Below are 15,735 nucleotides of genomic sequence, written 5' to 3'. Positions count from 1 at the left end.
TCGTTGACCTAGGTGTGGAAGGACATTGCGGCTTGTGTGGACAGCACATCATCTATCATACATAGAATAGATTTTGTTCTTTGGGGACAAGATCCATGGCATTGTAAGTTGCATTGCATAACATTTATGGCTGTGATCTAAGTTTAGGCTCTGAATCACACTCTTAATGATGATGAGAACACAGGATACCCAGGATGAAGAGGACGATGACAGAATCATTGTAATGGAACCCTAGAAAGATTAGCTGTTAGCACTATACTCCTCTGACTCCTTGCAAGATCAGTTGGATTTGAGGATCTGTTTCTTTGTTGAGGTATTGTTTACATACAGCGGTGAACTCTAATTTGAGCAGCATAATTGTTTGAATGTTAATAGATGAATTTGCTAGTGTAGCCACCATGCCTATTAAGGTGGTCACCTTTACAAGGATTTCTTGTGTGTGTAAGCATGTGCATGTGAGTGTGAGTGCACGCCTGTGCATGAGAAGGGTGGATGTGGACGTTTATGTGTGTGGGTGCTGAGGCTGGAGAACAACCTTTGGTGTCCTGCCTCATAAGCTAGCCACCTTGTATTTTTAAGATAGGGTCTCTCATTGGTCTGGAGCTCACTGCATAGGCTGGGCTGGCTGGTTAGGTATCCTCAGGGATCTGGCTGTCTCCTTCCAGTGCTAGAGTATTTTAATGCTTCTTATTTTCTTAGGAAAAAAAAAGTGGGGCTCTGGGGCTTGAACTCAGGTCCTCAGGCCTGCACAGCAGGTACTTTACCCACAGTGCTCTTCCCGATACAGATCATTTATATATCACTTTGGTGTCTCCCCTCTGTCCCTTCCCATTCCCTCACAGACCCAGCCAAACTTCGTCAGCATTATGATCTGGTGTTCAGTGAGCTCCCTGTCACCACCCTCCAATCCTGCTGACTCTTGTTTCTCTATCCTCTCTTGCTTTCTTCCGGTATCTTTGTTTGCCTGCTTCACCTGCTCGACTCCCCCTTTTCCTTCAAGACCCTATAATGCCCCTTCACCAGAAATGCCTTCCACTCAGACTAGACAAAAAGCCCTTTCCACAGCCCCGTGTTGTGCCGTCTTGTTTCCGACGTATCTGAATTGTGTTTTGCACTGGTTTTATGCAATTATTCTTTCCTTCCGTGAAACTGTAAGTTCCTTGAGACAGAGATGGGATCACAATCTGTTTTGAATGCCAGGCCTTTCGGCACAATGCCTGGCATACAATATAATTGTTTAAATAGGTTAGTGGCATCAATTTCTTTTGCAAGATGCCACCTAAACCTTTTATATCAAATTACATATTGGAACATTTTGGAAGGAGCAGAGACTTAGCTCTGTGGGAGATTCACAGAGACACACTTGCCTTGGGAAGGCCATAGCCCAGCTTGCCTCAAGGGGCTCTCACCTGCCCCACAGCTCCCGTTGTTCTCCGTCTGTTCTGTTCATTGGCTTCTCTATATTTTTCTGCCTTTCTCTGCTCATCTTTCATTTCTACTTCCTTCTGAATTCAGCTCGCATTTCACCTCAGATTCCTCTTGTCTCCATGTCCTGTCTATCTGGCTCTAGTTGACATTTGCAAAAGTAATGGTTTAAGAAGCTGGACTTGAGCTTTGTGGAGCCACATCACAGGCGGAGGACTGGCCTCTGGTACACCTACCAAGCATCTCTGGTCCAGTGGGCTAAGGGAAGATCCTCCAAAATATGATTGCTTCACAAAGAAGCTTGATACAAGAGATGGCAGGGAACAGCAGGCGTTCCAAGACAGGTCCTATTCTAGAGCACAATTCCTTACATTTTTGCCTTTCTTCATTGCTGAATGATTTAAACTCCCAATCCACCATCCCCGGAAGTCACCTCTATTTTCTCAGAATTCGTAGAACTAAGGAATGCGGGTGCTGGAAGGGAGCCCAGGCTTTATTTGCTTGTGTATTCTGTGTAACACTAAAGCAAGAAGTTGTTCCATGAAGAAAAGTCAAGATATAGCAGCTCTTTCCTGGGGTCCCAGCTCACATAAGGAACATACTTTTCAGAGGTCTGGTTTGATTGGCAGAAACTCTTGTCCTCTGCATCAGTGAATCCCAGGAAAGCTCAGATCCTATTTTATTGAAGGTTGTGATGCAGGGGCTTCTGAATGGGGTCCAAAGGAAACCAATCACGAGCACTTTGACATTGCTTGCAAACGTGAGTCAGTGTTATGTGAACATGTGTGTGAGCGTGTTTTCCAAGAGTGTCCACAGCGTTCAACAGATTCTTACAAATAAATATACCCTGAAAGGAAAAAAAATGGTGGATAAGGGTTTATACTCTAAAGGTATACCAGTTGACTGAGCACCCCGTTTGGTCTTTCTCAGCTTAAACATGTGAGATATTATAGTGCCTATCTATCCTGTCTGTGTAGACCAAGTGGGGACTTCATCCTTTTTGTCTAGATATATGCCAATATAGGCCCATCAATTGGTGACATGTATACCAATATCCCCAGACAGGTTGACTTTGGAGGGGGCTTATGAATGTGTGGAGTGAGTGGACACTCTGGAGGCCTCTATTCTGTTCCATCTGCCAAATTTTTAGGTCAATTTAAAAGTTCTTTTAAGAGTCTATTAAAGACAAACAAATACAAGTATTGAGAATTAGAAGTAAGGTATAATTTGCCTAAGGGCTAGCAGCTAGCTAGCGAGTGTCCACAGGCTTCCTCACTTCTTCCTCTCTTGAAACAAACATCTTACTCATTAGTCTATTTATTAGGTCAATAAATAAAAGTCGACATCTGATTTTTTTTCTTAAGTATCTATTTAGGAACAATCACGGCGTTGTTCATTAATCTATCAGAAGCTTGATAGACACTTCTATTGGATATCATGAAACTGCTTAAAAGTTTTACTTCTCTCATAAAGAAATTCTTAGCGCTAACTTATCCAAAGATGCCCAACTCTTCTGCAAGCTGGCACGGGAAAGCCCCGTTCCTGCCGTGCTCTGTCTCACTACTGTATATAACTTCTCCTGGGCTAACAGGCTCAAACACCCTGGGACAGATGTTCTAGCTAGCTAGCTTCAGCATCCCTGATCCAGTCTTCCTACCTGAGGTTTGGTCCAGGTGGAGCCGGACGCCGCCCCCTGGTGGCAGGTGGGAGCCCGCGCAGTGCATGCTAATGAGCGCGCGGCGCTGCTCGCTGATTGGTTGGCGCGAATTCCAGCTGCTTTGCATGTCGGCGGGTGCGAGGGAGAGTCGAGGGGCGGCGGGCGGCATTCTGGGCCCTGCGCGCTCCGCTCTCTGTGCCTCCCGGTCCACGCCCAGGCTGGGGCGGACCAGACTGGCTTGTGAACTAGGGGGTTTTCCCTTTTGCTCCCATTCGTGTTACGGTCGTGAATTTATCCAGGGTCCAGAATGACGATCCGACACCAAGGCCAGCAGTACAGGCCGAGGATGGCATTTCTCCAAAAGGTACCCCGGGTGTCCCCACCTGGACCATGGCAAGTGGGCGGGTATCCAGTATGTGGAGTGTCCAAGGGAAGATTGGGCAGGGGCAGAGGGCGACTATCTAGGTCTCTCCGTGCTGCCCAATTTTACTAAATGACTTCTGTGTGGCTCTATGTGTTGTATTTAAAAACCATAATGATTGGGTTTTCGCGTAAACTGTTTATAGTGGAGAATTCGAAGGCAGCCGTGATGATCTGCTGGAGGCCAAAAACAACCTGTTACTCAGGAGGGTGCTTGAAGCTGCGCGGAGATTTGAGACAGCCGATATTGTTACAAGGAATCGGCTATTAAATGAACATTTTGAACATTTCCCCCAATACCAAACAGCAGGATTTTTAAGTGTGTGCATGCGTGTGTGTATAAAAAAGACCAGGAAAATGTGATTTGTGAGATCAAGAGCCCCCCAACCCCCAGGATGACAATCTGTGTATTTTCTGTATAGTTAGAACCTTTTCTTGTCGATGGCAAATGGCCAGCACAGGGTGTCCGTTCCCGATGGACATGTGGGCGGTGGAACGTACCTATGGGGTGACGTGTCTGGGGACAAAGTGGTTCATTTTGTTCTGGGCTTTTAAGTTAGAAAGTGTGGGAAGAGACACTCACAGGATTAAGTCCCAGGTCACTTGTCTGCCCTCCCACTGGCTCATGCCACTTTTCATAGGATTATCCTGTTGAGGAGAATTAGCCGGATGCTCTGTGACAAGCTGGGCCCCGCCTTGAGCCCCTGGAGCTTAGCAACTGGGTGCAGTTGGTGACTAACTGTCCTAATCTACAAGATGTTAAAAGCTGGACAGACCTGGGCACACCAGGACATTTATCACACCTGGTCATCTCCTCAAGAAGCCAGGTAGAGGAGATGCGAGGGCCATGCTGCAAACGGAAGGGAAGGCTGTCTCACTCAGAAGAGTAGACAGTGCAGCTCCCAGCCCCTAAAACGAAACAAGAAGCTGCCCAAGTCTGGTGGTCAAAAGTAAAACGTCATCTTCAGAGTGTGTCTAGGACGGTCTTCTCCTGCCGTGCAGGACAGCCCTGGCTTGGAGACTTAAAGCGTCTATCTGGAGCACTAATGATTTTATGATTTCCAAGCACCCTTTCCCTTGGCCTTCTGAGTGGTGTCTTGCTCTCCAGCCTCCTCTCCGCCCACCCCCTACCCCCAACCCTGATCCTGGCATACTTTACCTCCACAGAATCTTCCTTAGCCCCTCGGACCTCTCAGGTCCTCCTCGGGCCCCCTCACTTCCTTCACAGCCTGTCCTCTTCTCCTCTCCATCCTAGCCATCCTCACGTCTACCTCAGCTCCCCTCACCTCTACCCCAGCCTCTCCTCCTCCACCCTGTCCTGTCCCCTTTTGTCCCAGCCAAGCCTCTCCTTCCACACAGTCCCTGCACTCACCCTACTTCGTGGTCCTCACTGCCTCTCCCCTCCTCCCTGACACCCTTCGTACACATTGGTTTTCTTTCCCAAGCTGAGTGAGCTCTCGAAGGATGCTCCCTGCCCTTTTGACTTCCTAGGCACATAGGACACTGTCCACCCTTTGCAGCCTGATTGCTCAGGGCCCGGTTTCCACCATCTCCTTGGCTCTTCCTGTCATTCATCCTCAATTCCTGCCCTCCAAGGAGAAGAACAGAGCAGCCCAGGCACCCTGAGCTGTCACTCAGAGTGTCCTCACCCCAGGCACCCTGAGCTGTCACTCAGAGTATCCTCATTTCTCTAGGACCCCAAGCCCTTCCAGGAATATCCTCCCCCACCCCCCTGCCAAACTCCTGCTCCTCTGTGAAGCAGACTTTTCTGAGTCCATGGGGAGAGCAACGTCTCTCTCTGGGTCTACATAGTCTGTCCTCCTCATCCACAGTATTGCTTCTTTAGCTACCTTGTCCTGGTAAGGATCCTGTCTGCATCCCATCTGTGCCTGCTGGGGTCTTGGGTTGGATCACAGAACCCCATAGGTCAGAAAACAGAATAGAGGTCTATAGCATCTCAGGAGCCTATGGTAAGAAATCCTCAGCAATTATCCACATGAGCTAGAGAGACAACCAGACCTTCAGGAAAAGGCCTGGACCAACAGTATGTGGACCCAGGTACAGGTACCATCCCTACTCAATCAGTGTTTGAGGTGGACAGGGCTTTGCATGCATTATCTTGTTTTTGTGAGTTGCTATTGTCCTTTACAGAGAAGGATACTGAGGCTCAGAGAGGTTAAGTGACTTGCCAGTCGCACAAGCATAGGTGGAACCTGGAAAAAATGCAGGCATGGCCCTGCCTGTTCAGTGTGATACAACGATCAGAGTTTTCTTATGGTGTGGGATAGGTGAGGAGGTTGTAAGAAGGCCTGTGTGCTTCCAGGGTCTGAGACCTGAAGGATAAGTGGAAGAATCTAGGCAGAGGGAGGGGGAAGAAGAAGGAGGAGGGGGAAGAGGAGGAGGAGGAGGAAGAGGAGAAGGAGGAGGAGGAGGAGGAGGAGGAGGAGGAGGAGGAGGGAGGTAGGGAGACACAGAGAGGCAGAGAGAGAGAGACAGGAGGAGGAGGAAGAAGGGAGAGAGACAGAGACACACACAGAGATAGAGAGACAGAGAGGAAGAAGGAGGAGGAGGAAGGAGGGAGAGACAGAGAGACAGAGACTGCAGGTAGAGTGTACAATATGAGCCAAGGTGCAGAGGTGTAAAGACACAGGGAATCTGGTGAGTTTGAGAGTCTGTTGACTCTTAGTAGACATATTTTAAAGCATGAGGAACAGGCAGAAAGGTGGGGGTAGCAGGGGGGACAGAAATGAGCCCTCAGAATGCCTCGAAGGCAGTTTAATCCCCCACCCACCCTAGGGAATCATTGCACTTTGGAATAGACAAGTGATGTGGGCGATTGTAAACTAAGATGACCACTGTGGTGAGCCAGATGGGTAATAAGCTATCTTCATTTCCCCTGAGTTTAGCAAATCAATTTAAGGGTCTTCTGTACCTGCCTCATTACTCCAAACACCCTGGAAATGGAGGCTCTTCCCAAAGGTAAGGAGACAGTGCTGTCCAGCAGGCCCTCGTCTCCTGTGAGTCAGTGTTTCCATCACAGGCCTCCACCTCAAGCCTGATGCAGCGTCTGGAGAGAATACTCCCAAGCTGAGTTGCTGCTCTCATGTCAGAGCCTGTTTAAGGTATTGAAGCTTGGAATCTGTAGGAAGTCCTGGATTCACTCTTCAGTCCACACACACCAGATATGCTGTGCATGTTTGTAATCCCAACGCTTGGGAGGTGGAGGCAGGAGGACCAGAAGCACAAGGTCATCCTTGTCTGCTGTCTTAGTTGGGGTTACTATTGTTGTAGTTAAACACTGTGATCAAAAGCAACCTGGGGAGGAAAGGTAGCAGTTTACCACTGAGGAAAGTCAAGGCAGAAACCTGAAGGCATGAAGTGAAGCAGAGGCCATAGAGGAACACTGCTTACTGGATTGTTCCCCAGTGTTTGCTCGGTGTGATGTCTGATAGCATCCAGGACCACCAGCTCAGTGGTGGCACTGCCTATTGTAAGCTGAGCCTTCCCATATTAATCCTCAATCAAGAAAATGCCCTACAGGCTGGCCTATAGGCTAATCCTATTGAGGAATTTTCTTTATTAAGATTCCATCTTCTAAAATGACCCTAGCGTGTGCCAAGTTGACATAAAAAGTAGCTGTTACAGCTACCTAGTGAGTGTGAGATGTTGGCTCAAGAAGACAAGTGTGACAGAAAGGTAGAGACCCATCTGCCAGGATTTACTGTGGAGTTAGCTAGTGACACATGGCAAACTGAAGAGCGTGGGTGATTAGCTCGGACCCCATGGACCTTTGCTCTGGTGCTGGTCTGCATATCTCAATGATAACATAGTCATTATCCTGGCCATTTTTACTTCACAGTGCCCTGGGGATTTCTTGATGCCATAGGAAGGAGCGCTCTGCTAGGTGACTTGGCTTTTCTGTGTGGCTTATGGTACCTCCCTTCTGCTTAGACAGCAATTAAGAAGCAGTGGTGTTAAGGAGACTTGTTGAGGAGGACGGGATCACTCTCCCATACTATCCTCTTTATTAGGTATACAAAATGCAGCTTTGGGTGCCAGGTGTGCCAAGGAGCTCAGAGTCCGGTAGGAAAGACATACTGGGTAAACCATGAGAAACATGGTATGTGGTTGTGGCAGGCATTGTTGGAGGATACACCCAGTGCGGGAGAAGTATGCTATGCTCAGGTTCAGAGGAGTAAGGTTTCACAAGGAGGCTTGTAACTGGGTTAGAAAAATGATTGATGTTTTTCTGGGAAGGGAGGAAGATGAGCAACATCTTAGGCTGATAAAAAATACATCCATGTAGGATAGCCTGTCAATATGGAAGACTCCGTGAGTCTGGATCAGCAGGCAGAGAGAGGGCAGGGGGTGGGTGTTGAAGTGGGTGGATGGGAAGGCCGGAGGTAAGAAAGGCTGACGCTGGAGAGCCTCACATGATGCAGTGAAGATCTGACGCTTTCTGCATTTGATGAGATGCTGTTTGATGTTTTTTAAAACCAGGGATGAGTGCCGTAGGTTAGTTTACATGCAACAGGGGTGGTTCTGATGAGACCATGAGAGCCTCTTGATTCTGGCTGCATTTTGGAAATCGCTGATACCAAGCCAGGGTCTGATGTATCCCAGGCTGGCCTAAAAATTCCTATTTGGTAGAGAATGACCTGGAACTTCTGACCCTCCTACCTCCACTTCCCAAGTGCTGATACTGAAGATGTGTGTCACTGTACCCAGTTTATGTGGTGTTGGGAATTAAGCCCAGGACTTCATGCATGGCAGGCAGGTACCCTACCACCTAAGCTATATTCTGCCCAAGCATCTTTCTAGAAGAGCTTGTTAGGTGGTTTGAATATACATTTGAAACAATAGCCTCTGGGGACACTGGGCAACAATTGGATCTATTATAGGTACCCAACTGGGAATTTTACTGGCAATGGAATACTAATTAATACTCTACCTCGCACTGGGCAGGTCCTCAACGAATAATGTCCACACTCAAAATGTCCACAGGGCACTCTTCCTTAATTTAAGGGGTGGCATGGTCATGGTGAGCAGACGCTAAACTCATCACTTAGGAGGATGAGCTGGAGAACACACTGAATTCTGAAGCAGAGACTGTAGTCCAGAGTGGGTTGGAGGACTTCCCAACGGGATAGGATTTAGTGGCCACATATGAGATGTGCAGGACACAAAAACAGAATCTAGCCACAGTCCTTAGCTGGGGTTGTCTGCAATGCCTTGCTGAGCTAAGAGTAGGGTGGAGGAGGAGATTTTAGGGCAAGACCGCCATGTAGTGGCCAGGCATAGAGTCTGGTATGTCTTAAATCCATTGAGTTGAGCTGATCATGGCTTATTTGCAAGGTCACAAGCGCCTCAGTTAGAAAAACAATCCTGTGGTTTTGGGTCACTTGCCCCAACTCAATATAGAAAAGCAGTAATTATGATTGTCCTCTTGGGAGTCTTCTCCAGGGTTAAGGAAAATTCCAGCCCCTGAGATCTTCCACTATGAGTGACAGCTCCTTAATTTGGGGAGCAGCGTGGGTGTGGTAGGTGGGATGAACCATCAAAGCCATCTCATCTGATCCCTTTCTGAGACTGTAGGTCCCCAGCTCACCTAGAGTCAAGTTTCAGCCGGGAACATGTGCATCTAGGAGGCCAACACAAGGTCATCCAGGGGCCCAGCAGTGGCCTGCTTTTGTGGCATTTTTTTTTATGTTGCCTGGGAACCCGGCTGATTCTTTATTTTGAGAGGAACTGAAAGGTGGTCTTCCTGGGAGCAGAGTGGGAATGGTTGTAGCTACCCTTTACCTAGGGATGATGGGTAATATGAAAGTTTACAGCAGGAATCCCAGGCTGGCTGAGTGGTTTAAATAACAAAAGCATAGTCCTTAAGATGGAAATCTGAGCTCAGCCCTTGGCAGGGATGGGTTCCTGAGAAGCCTCTGTTCCTTGGTTTGTAGATAGCTGTTCTGTCTTCACATCATCCTCTCAGCTAGGATCTAATCCTCTTCTCATAAAGATGCTGTGTGTGTGTGTGTGTGTGTGCGCGCACGTGCATGTGCACGCCTGTGTGTTTGCATGCTTGTGTGTGAGTGTATGGATGAGGTGGTGTCCCTGGGAATTGAATTCAATGTTTCATGAAAGCTCTACCATGGATTCTTGGTTTGTTCTTTCCATTAAACATACTTTTTGAAGATTTCACTTTTTTAGTTTCTTTGTGGACGTGCACTGACCCCACCACACACGTGTAGAAGTCAAAGGACAACTTTTGGAAGTCAGCTCTCTCCCTCCACCATGTGGCTCCCAGAGATTAACCCTGGGTTGGCAGGCTTGGTTGCAAACGCTTGTACTTACTGAGCTTTCTCACCAGAACCAGCCTTTGGTTTTTTTAATGCTGAGGTCTTGCTGTGTAATTCAGGCTAGTGCTGACTGAATCTCTGGCCTCTGATGTGTAGGATTGTGCATGGCTTGTCCCCCACACCTGCCTCTTATCGCTCTTTGTCCTTTTAAAGATCTCCCCCACCCCTTCTCAAAACACCTGTCTTCAGAGATACTGAGGGTGGTATATGAATTTGGGGAACATATCTCAAACTATGACAGTTTCTCAGAGATGGCACCATGAGCTTAGGATCCCATCAGTTTTAAATGACTGGGGAGACTCCTCAAAGGGATTTATGGGGGGAAAGCCTGAGAAAAATTGATTGGAACCCCAGTGTGCTGACTCCCTCACAATGTTCCCTGAGTTCAGTGTGATGAACCCCCCCTCCCACAGGCTTCTCCTTTTTGTGAAGGCTGACACACCTGTTAGAAAGAAATCTGACTCCCTCATTGTAATTTTTAAAATAACTCTCATTATTCCTCCTTTGAAGGTTATTTTCAAATTCTTAATAACTAGTTTTTTTTTTTTTTAATTGCAGAGACAAGGAATCAAATCTGCTGACTTTCTCTTGGGGAAACTCAGGGTTTTTTAACTTTTAAGGTGGGACCCCGTCTCTTCTCCAATATATGGGCCCTCATTTGCATGAAACAACTTTCTTTCATCGAACAAAACAATTTTGAGGGTGGAGAAGATAACTCAGTTAAATACCCAGAGCCCACATATATTAAAAAAAAAGTCAATGTGTGGTGGTGCACACTTGTAACTCCAGGGTAGGGGAGGCACAGACAAGTGGAACCCCCAGATGCTGTACTCAACCTGCTTACTGAATGAGTGACTCTCAAAAAGCAAGGTGATGGCCTGAGGGAAAAGAGCCAAGGTTGTCCTCCAGCCTACACACACACACACACACACACACACACACACACACACACACAATGAATTTATCCTTTCAGTTTGGTAGCTAACATGAGAAAAAGAAATCTTGGCTTTAACTTCAGAAAGTCAGATACTTCTTTGCTCTATGTCTCTGAGACTCATAGCTAAGAACTCTTGGAAAATTAGCACAGTAAGAGTATTGGGCCGGACGTGATGGTCCCCTCCAAGATATTCACTCCTTCCTATTCATATGACATTCTTGGTCCCTTGGTCAGCTCCCTGGATGTAGCTGTCACCCAGCTTCATCTCCAATCTCTACTGGGGTCTCTGATTCTGTGTCTGCTACTTAACCCCATGGATGACCTCTGACCTGGGATGTTTTTAAGCTCTTACCTCACAGAAGGCCCCAAATACTGATGCTGTAGCTGTGTGTACTTGCAAATGTGTTTGTATATATGCGTATGTATATGGAGATCAGAAGTCAAGCTTGGGTGTTATTCCTCAGAAACCACCCACCTTGTTTTTGAGACAGGGCCTTTCACTGGAACTTGGAGTTCACCAATTAGAATAGGCCAGGAATCTTCCTCTGCAGCTCTGGGATTCTATGGATTATACCCGGAGTTTTCGGTGTGTGGTGATTTTTGGCATTGGCTTCCTCTTGCTTTTGTGGTTAGCACTTTATGGGCTGAACTACCTGCCCGGACCCTGAAATTCAATTTCCGTTCCTGATGGCACTGGGAATGGGGAACATTTTTTCACAGACAGGCATGAGTAGTGACTGAGGTGTTTCTGGAGCTGCTGGGTCCCGGCTACAGGCTGGCCTTTGACCTGTGTGTGGGAATGGCCTGGGCCACACACCTAATCCCAGCCTGGATCCTGAGATGATGGCTTAGCTGCAAGCCCTAATTTTGCAACAAAGATGAATACTACCTGGTACCTCTCGGTGCTGAATGAGGACAGCGCCCACACTCTTGAGAAGGTGGGATCCCTCCAGCTTCAAGGCAAGGTGGCTGAGTGGGAGGGAGGCAGCAGGAAGAACTTTCAGTTCAGGGCTTCCCTGAGTGATCTTTAACCTCCACTGCAACTGGGTTAGCCTCTCTTCATCTCAATTTTATTTTATCGTGGTAAGACTTCACATGAGATCTAACTTAGAGCTTTAAGTGTATGGCCCAGCATTATCAACTGAAAAACAAAAACAAAAAAACAAAAAACAACACTCCCCCTCCCCAATCAACCCGATATTGTACAGCATGTTTCTAGGATTTACTCCCCTTAGCTGAAATTTTCTCTCTCAATTAGCAAATCCTTTCTCCTCTTAGCCCCCAGGCAACCAGCATGATTTTGATTTTGCCCTTAAACAGTGCTTCATATGAGCACTCTGCCTGCTTCTGTGTCTGAATTATTCCTCTACCAAAGTGAATTACATCTGCATTGCTCATCTGTATCTTTGAATATTGCAGATGTGTCTTCTGGCATATGTGTGTATGTGAGTGCGCTCCAGTGTGCGTGTGTGTGCGTGCCTGTGTGTGTGTGTCTGACATATTCCTTATCTCCTCACTTGCTTATGGCTACTCACATTCTCCCCACATCTTGGCCATTGTAAATGATGATGGGGTTAACCTGTGGATGGAGATTCTTCTCAAGATCCCAATTTCAGCTTCCTTACATGAATGTCTAGGGGGTCGGATGGCTGGATCACACGGGACATCCTTAAAGTTGAGTTTTAACTTCTTTGAGCAATGTCTCTTTTGCTGTCTATTGTGGACACAAGAGTGCACACACTCGTCAGCCTCCCTACTTCCCCATGTAGAGAGGCTCAGAATTCTTCCACAGCACCCCCTGTGGGGGTACAGTCTGGCTCTCACGACGAAGGACAATTCTACCCACCCTCCTCACAGGGTTTTGAGGGTGATTTTAGTCATCTTTCCCTTCTGGCTTTTAATATCATAAGCATTGTCCTTCTTTATAATTCGGTGTGTAATTTTGGTCTCATAAGTACTATGGTGTATCTTCATGCTTCCATGCTTAATCTCAGTTTGATCTCCGCAGCATCCCCAGATGATAAAAGCCGTAGGCTCTAGTTTATGGAGATCTGAGTGAATCACTGAAGTGTTCAGCTCTGGGTTTCTTTGTTTGGACTCTGGGTGTCAAATTCAGGGCTCCACGCACGCAATGTGTGTGCTCTTCCACTGAGCTATGCCACCTGCCCCCAAATTTCACTATTATGGTTTCACAACTTTAGATTGAAGCAGAATTTTGAACTGAGCTCTCCTAGCATCCAAATTCCTTGCTTTTATGTTAGTTAACTAATTTACATACCACTCTCTGAGGACTAGGGATATGTGTCTGAGGACTGGAATCTCTCTCTCTCTCTCTCTCTCTCTCTCTGTGTGTGTGTGTGTGTCTGTCTGTCTGTCTGAGGATTGAGGGTATATCTCCGAGGACTGGGGGTAGCGTCTGAGGATTGGGGTTATGTGTCTGAGGACTGAAGATGTATCTCTGAGGACTGGAGTATATGTCTGAGGACTGGGGGCATAGCTCTGAGGACTGGGGTTATGTGTCTGAGGACTAGGGGTGTATCTCTGAGAACTGGGGGTGTATCTGTGAGGACTAGGGGGGTGTATCTTTCACTGTTTTGTACCGTCCCAGTGCTCAATAAGTACCTGAATTTGTTTCAGTGATGGGATTGGGTTTTCACCCATGGATGTCTAAAGAGATCAGTTGTTGAGTTCCACAGATGCATCAGTTATGTGGACACTACTAATATAAATGGTTGCAAGCATGGTAGCTGATGCTCCCAGCATCCCTAATCAAAACGGTATAAAGAACTGAAGCTGAACGCTTCAGAATTAGAAGCCTGTTGAGTATCAACCTGATACCACAATCAAAAAAGTCCACAACACACACACACACACAAACATACACACACACACACACACACACACACACACACACACACACAAACATACACATACACACACACAACCTATTTCATGTGAAAAATAATTTAGAATTCTGCATAAGATTTTTTTCTTTTGGCCACATGTCAAAAGCAGTAGATACAACAAAAGTGAATTTCATGTTTAGACATAACAGGTCTCCATCTCTGAGAGATACCATGTAGATGTGATGATCCCCACAGCTGAAATCCAAAACACTTCTGGTATCATGCATTTTGAATAGTGGATATTCAGCCTGTATATCTTTATATGTATGCATACACACACACTCACATACTCACACACAGTCACACATCTCTACATACACACACACACTCACACATCTCTATACACACATTCACACATCTCTACACACACACACACACACACACACATCTCTCCATATAAAGCATTCTAACAGTTGTTCAATTAGATATCAAGCTATTATCAAACCATATAAATTAGTGAGACACATGTTGCCATGGCCCCCATTTCGGAAAAGGAGAAAGAGATCCCATGAGCTCAAATGAGCTGCCCCAAGTTCTTCAGTTAAGAGAGAAAGGAATCCCAGGAGGTGGGATGAGAATCTGGGGTTCACTTTGCTTCTGACCACAAGCACCTTCAAGGTGCAAAAGGACTTGTCTATCTGAGAGGACACATAGAGTTGGAGGCGTTGTGATAGTATCAAGTTTGTTAAATTCAGAAGAAGCTGGTAACTGGGAGCTGCTTGCTTTGGGCATTATGGAGGATGGGTCTCGGCTAGTCCTGAGAGTGTGTCCAAGTATGTGTGGCTCACAGACTTCAGGATAGAGCTATGGACCAGGGAAAGACAGAGGGGTTCTTTGTTATCACTTGCTGCTTCAGGTCCTGAGCCTGTGGGTGGAGCTCCCCTTTAGCCTGGGGACACTATCTTCTATCTGATCTTCCTATTGCCCACCTTCTGTGTGTCTGGTAAGATTCCCTCTGGGACCGCTGCCTCCCTAGCTCTCTAAAGGGCTTGTGTTCATGTGACCTTTTGGACTTGGTCTTCATCGTATCTTGTTACAGCATTTTCCCCTTATCAGCAGCTTCAATTCTCTCCATTGCTAACTTGGGATCAACCTCAGTCCAAACATTAAACACCAGGAGTAGGAGAGCGAGAGTCGGGGAGAGGGAGGAGCAGGCAAGGCAGGATGTAGCTTGCAGGGACATGTCTCCAAGGACCCTACCGTCTCCAATCCTTCCCATCCTCCCTCTAAATTTCCATCATTCCCAATAATCTGTCAGATTATGAGCTCATAGTTGGATTAACCCATTGGTCAGAATCCTCATGACACAATTGCTTCCTCAAAGTCCTACTTCCATCCAGATTTTGGGAGGAAGCCTTCAACACATTGGTCTTCGGAGGGACTTTTCAGATCTAAACCAGGTGCAAGCCAGAATACTTCCTGTGCTTTACATACACATTCAAGTTTAGCATTGTGATGCATAGGATAGGATAGGTTAGGGTAAATTAACATATCCTGGATCTAGTCCTATCTGCGGCTGTGACATCTGCTGGGACCCTGCCTTATCTTCCCAGAGGATAGAGAGATGATTGTGCCTGTGCAATCTTAGGCTTATGGACTGCCATTGTTCTTTGTTTTCCCAGCATTCCCCAGGGATATACCTGCTTTAGAACATTGATGGCCACTGGAAGCAGCAACGTCTAGTGAAGGACTATGATAGTCTATTAATAGGAACTTCCTGAGGAGGTGACATTTGAGACTTAGTAGCCCTGTACATGAGACTTAGTATCAACCGTAAACATCAAATGGCAGTAGAAACATCTAGGTCATTTCCTTTGTTGATACAAAAATGTCTATTCTGCTTAAAACCATCTCTCACCTGATTTTAGTTCCATTAGCTTTTTTTTTTCCAAGTGGAAATATTACTTTGTTGCTGTTGTTGCTATATGGTTTTTTTTTTTTTTTTGACAAAGTCCTACTATGTAGCCCTGGCTGGCCTGGAACTCACTATGTAGAACAGGCTGGTCTCAAACTTGTAGCAACCCTACAGCCTTTACC

General features: G+C 46.6%; 1 protein-coding gene across 1 annotated transcript in view; it reads left to right on the top strand.

The window, feature by feature from the left end:
* The first annotated feature begins 3,389 nt into the window (after positions 1–3,389).
* The window catches only part of Rgs9 (regulator of G protein signaling 9), a 66,572-nt gene continuing 54,226 nt past the window's right edge, over positions 3,390–15,735 (top strand). Inside the window, exon 1 of the mRNA XM_028761289.1 lies at positions 3,390–3,446. Coding sequence (XP_028617122.1) covers positions 3,390–3,446 — 57 coding nt within the window. The remainder of the gene's footprint in view (positions 3,447–15,735) is intronic.

The sequence above is a fragment of the Grammomys surdaster genome, unplaced genomic scaffold (assembly GCF_004785775.1).
Source record: "Grammomys surdaster isolate TR1022 unplaced genomic scaffold, NIH_TR_1.0 126906, whole genome shotgun sequence".
NCBI classification, from domain to species: Eukaryota; Metazoa; Chordata; class Mammalia; order Rodentia; family Muridae; genus Grammomys; species Grammomys surdaster.
The sequence above is the reverse complement of the archived record's forward strand: the minus strand, read 5'-3'. Positions and strand labels throughout refer to the sequence as shown.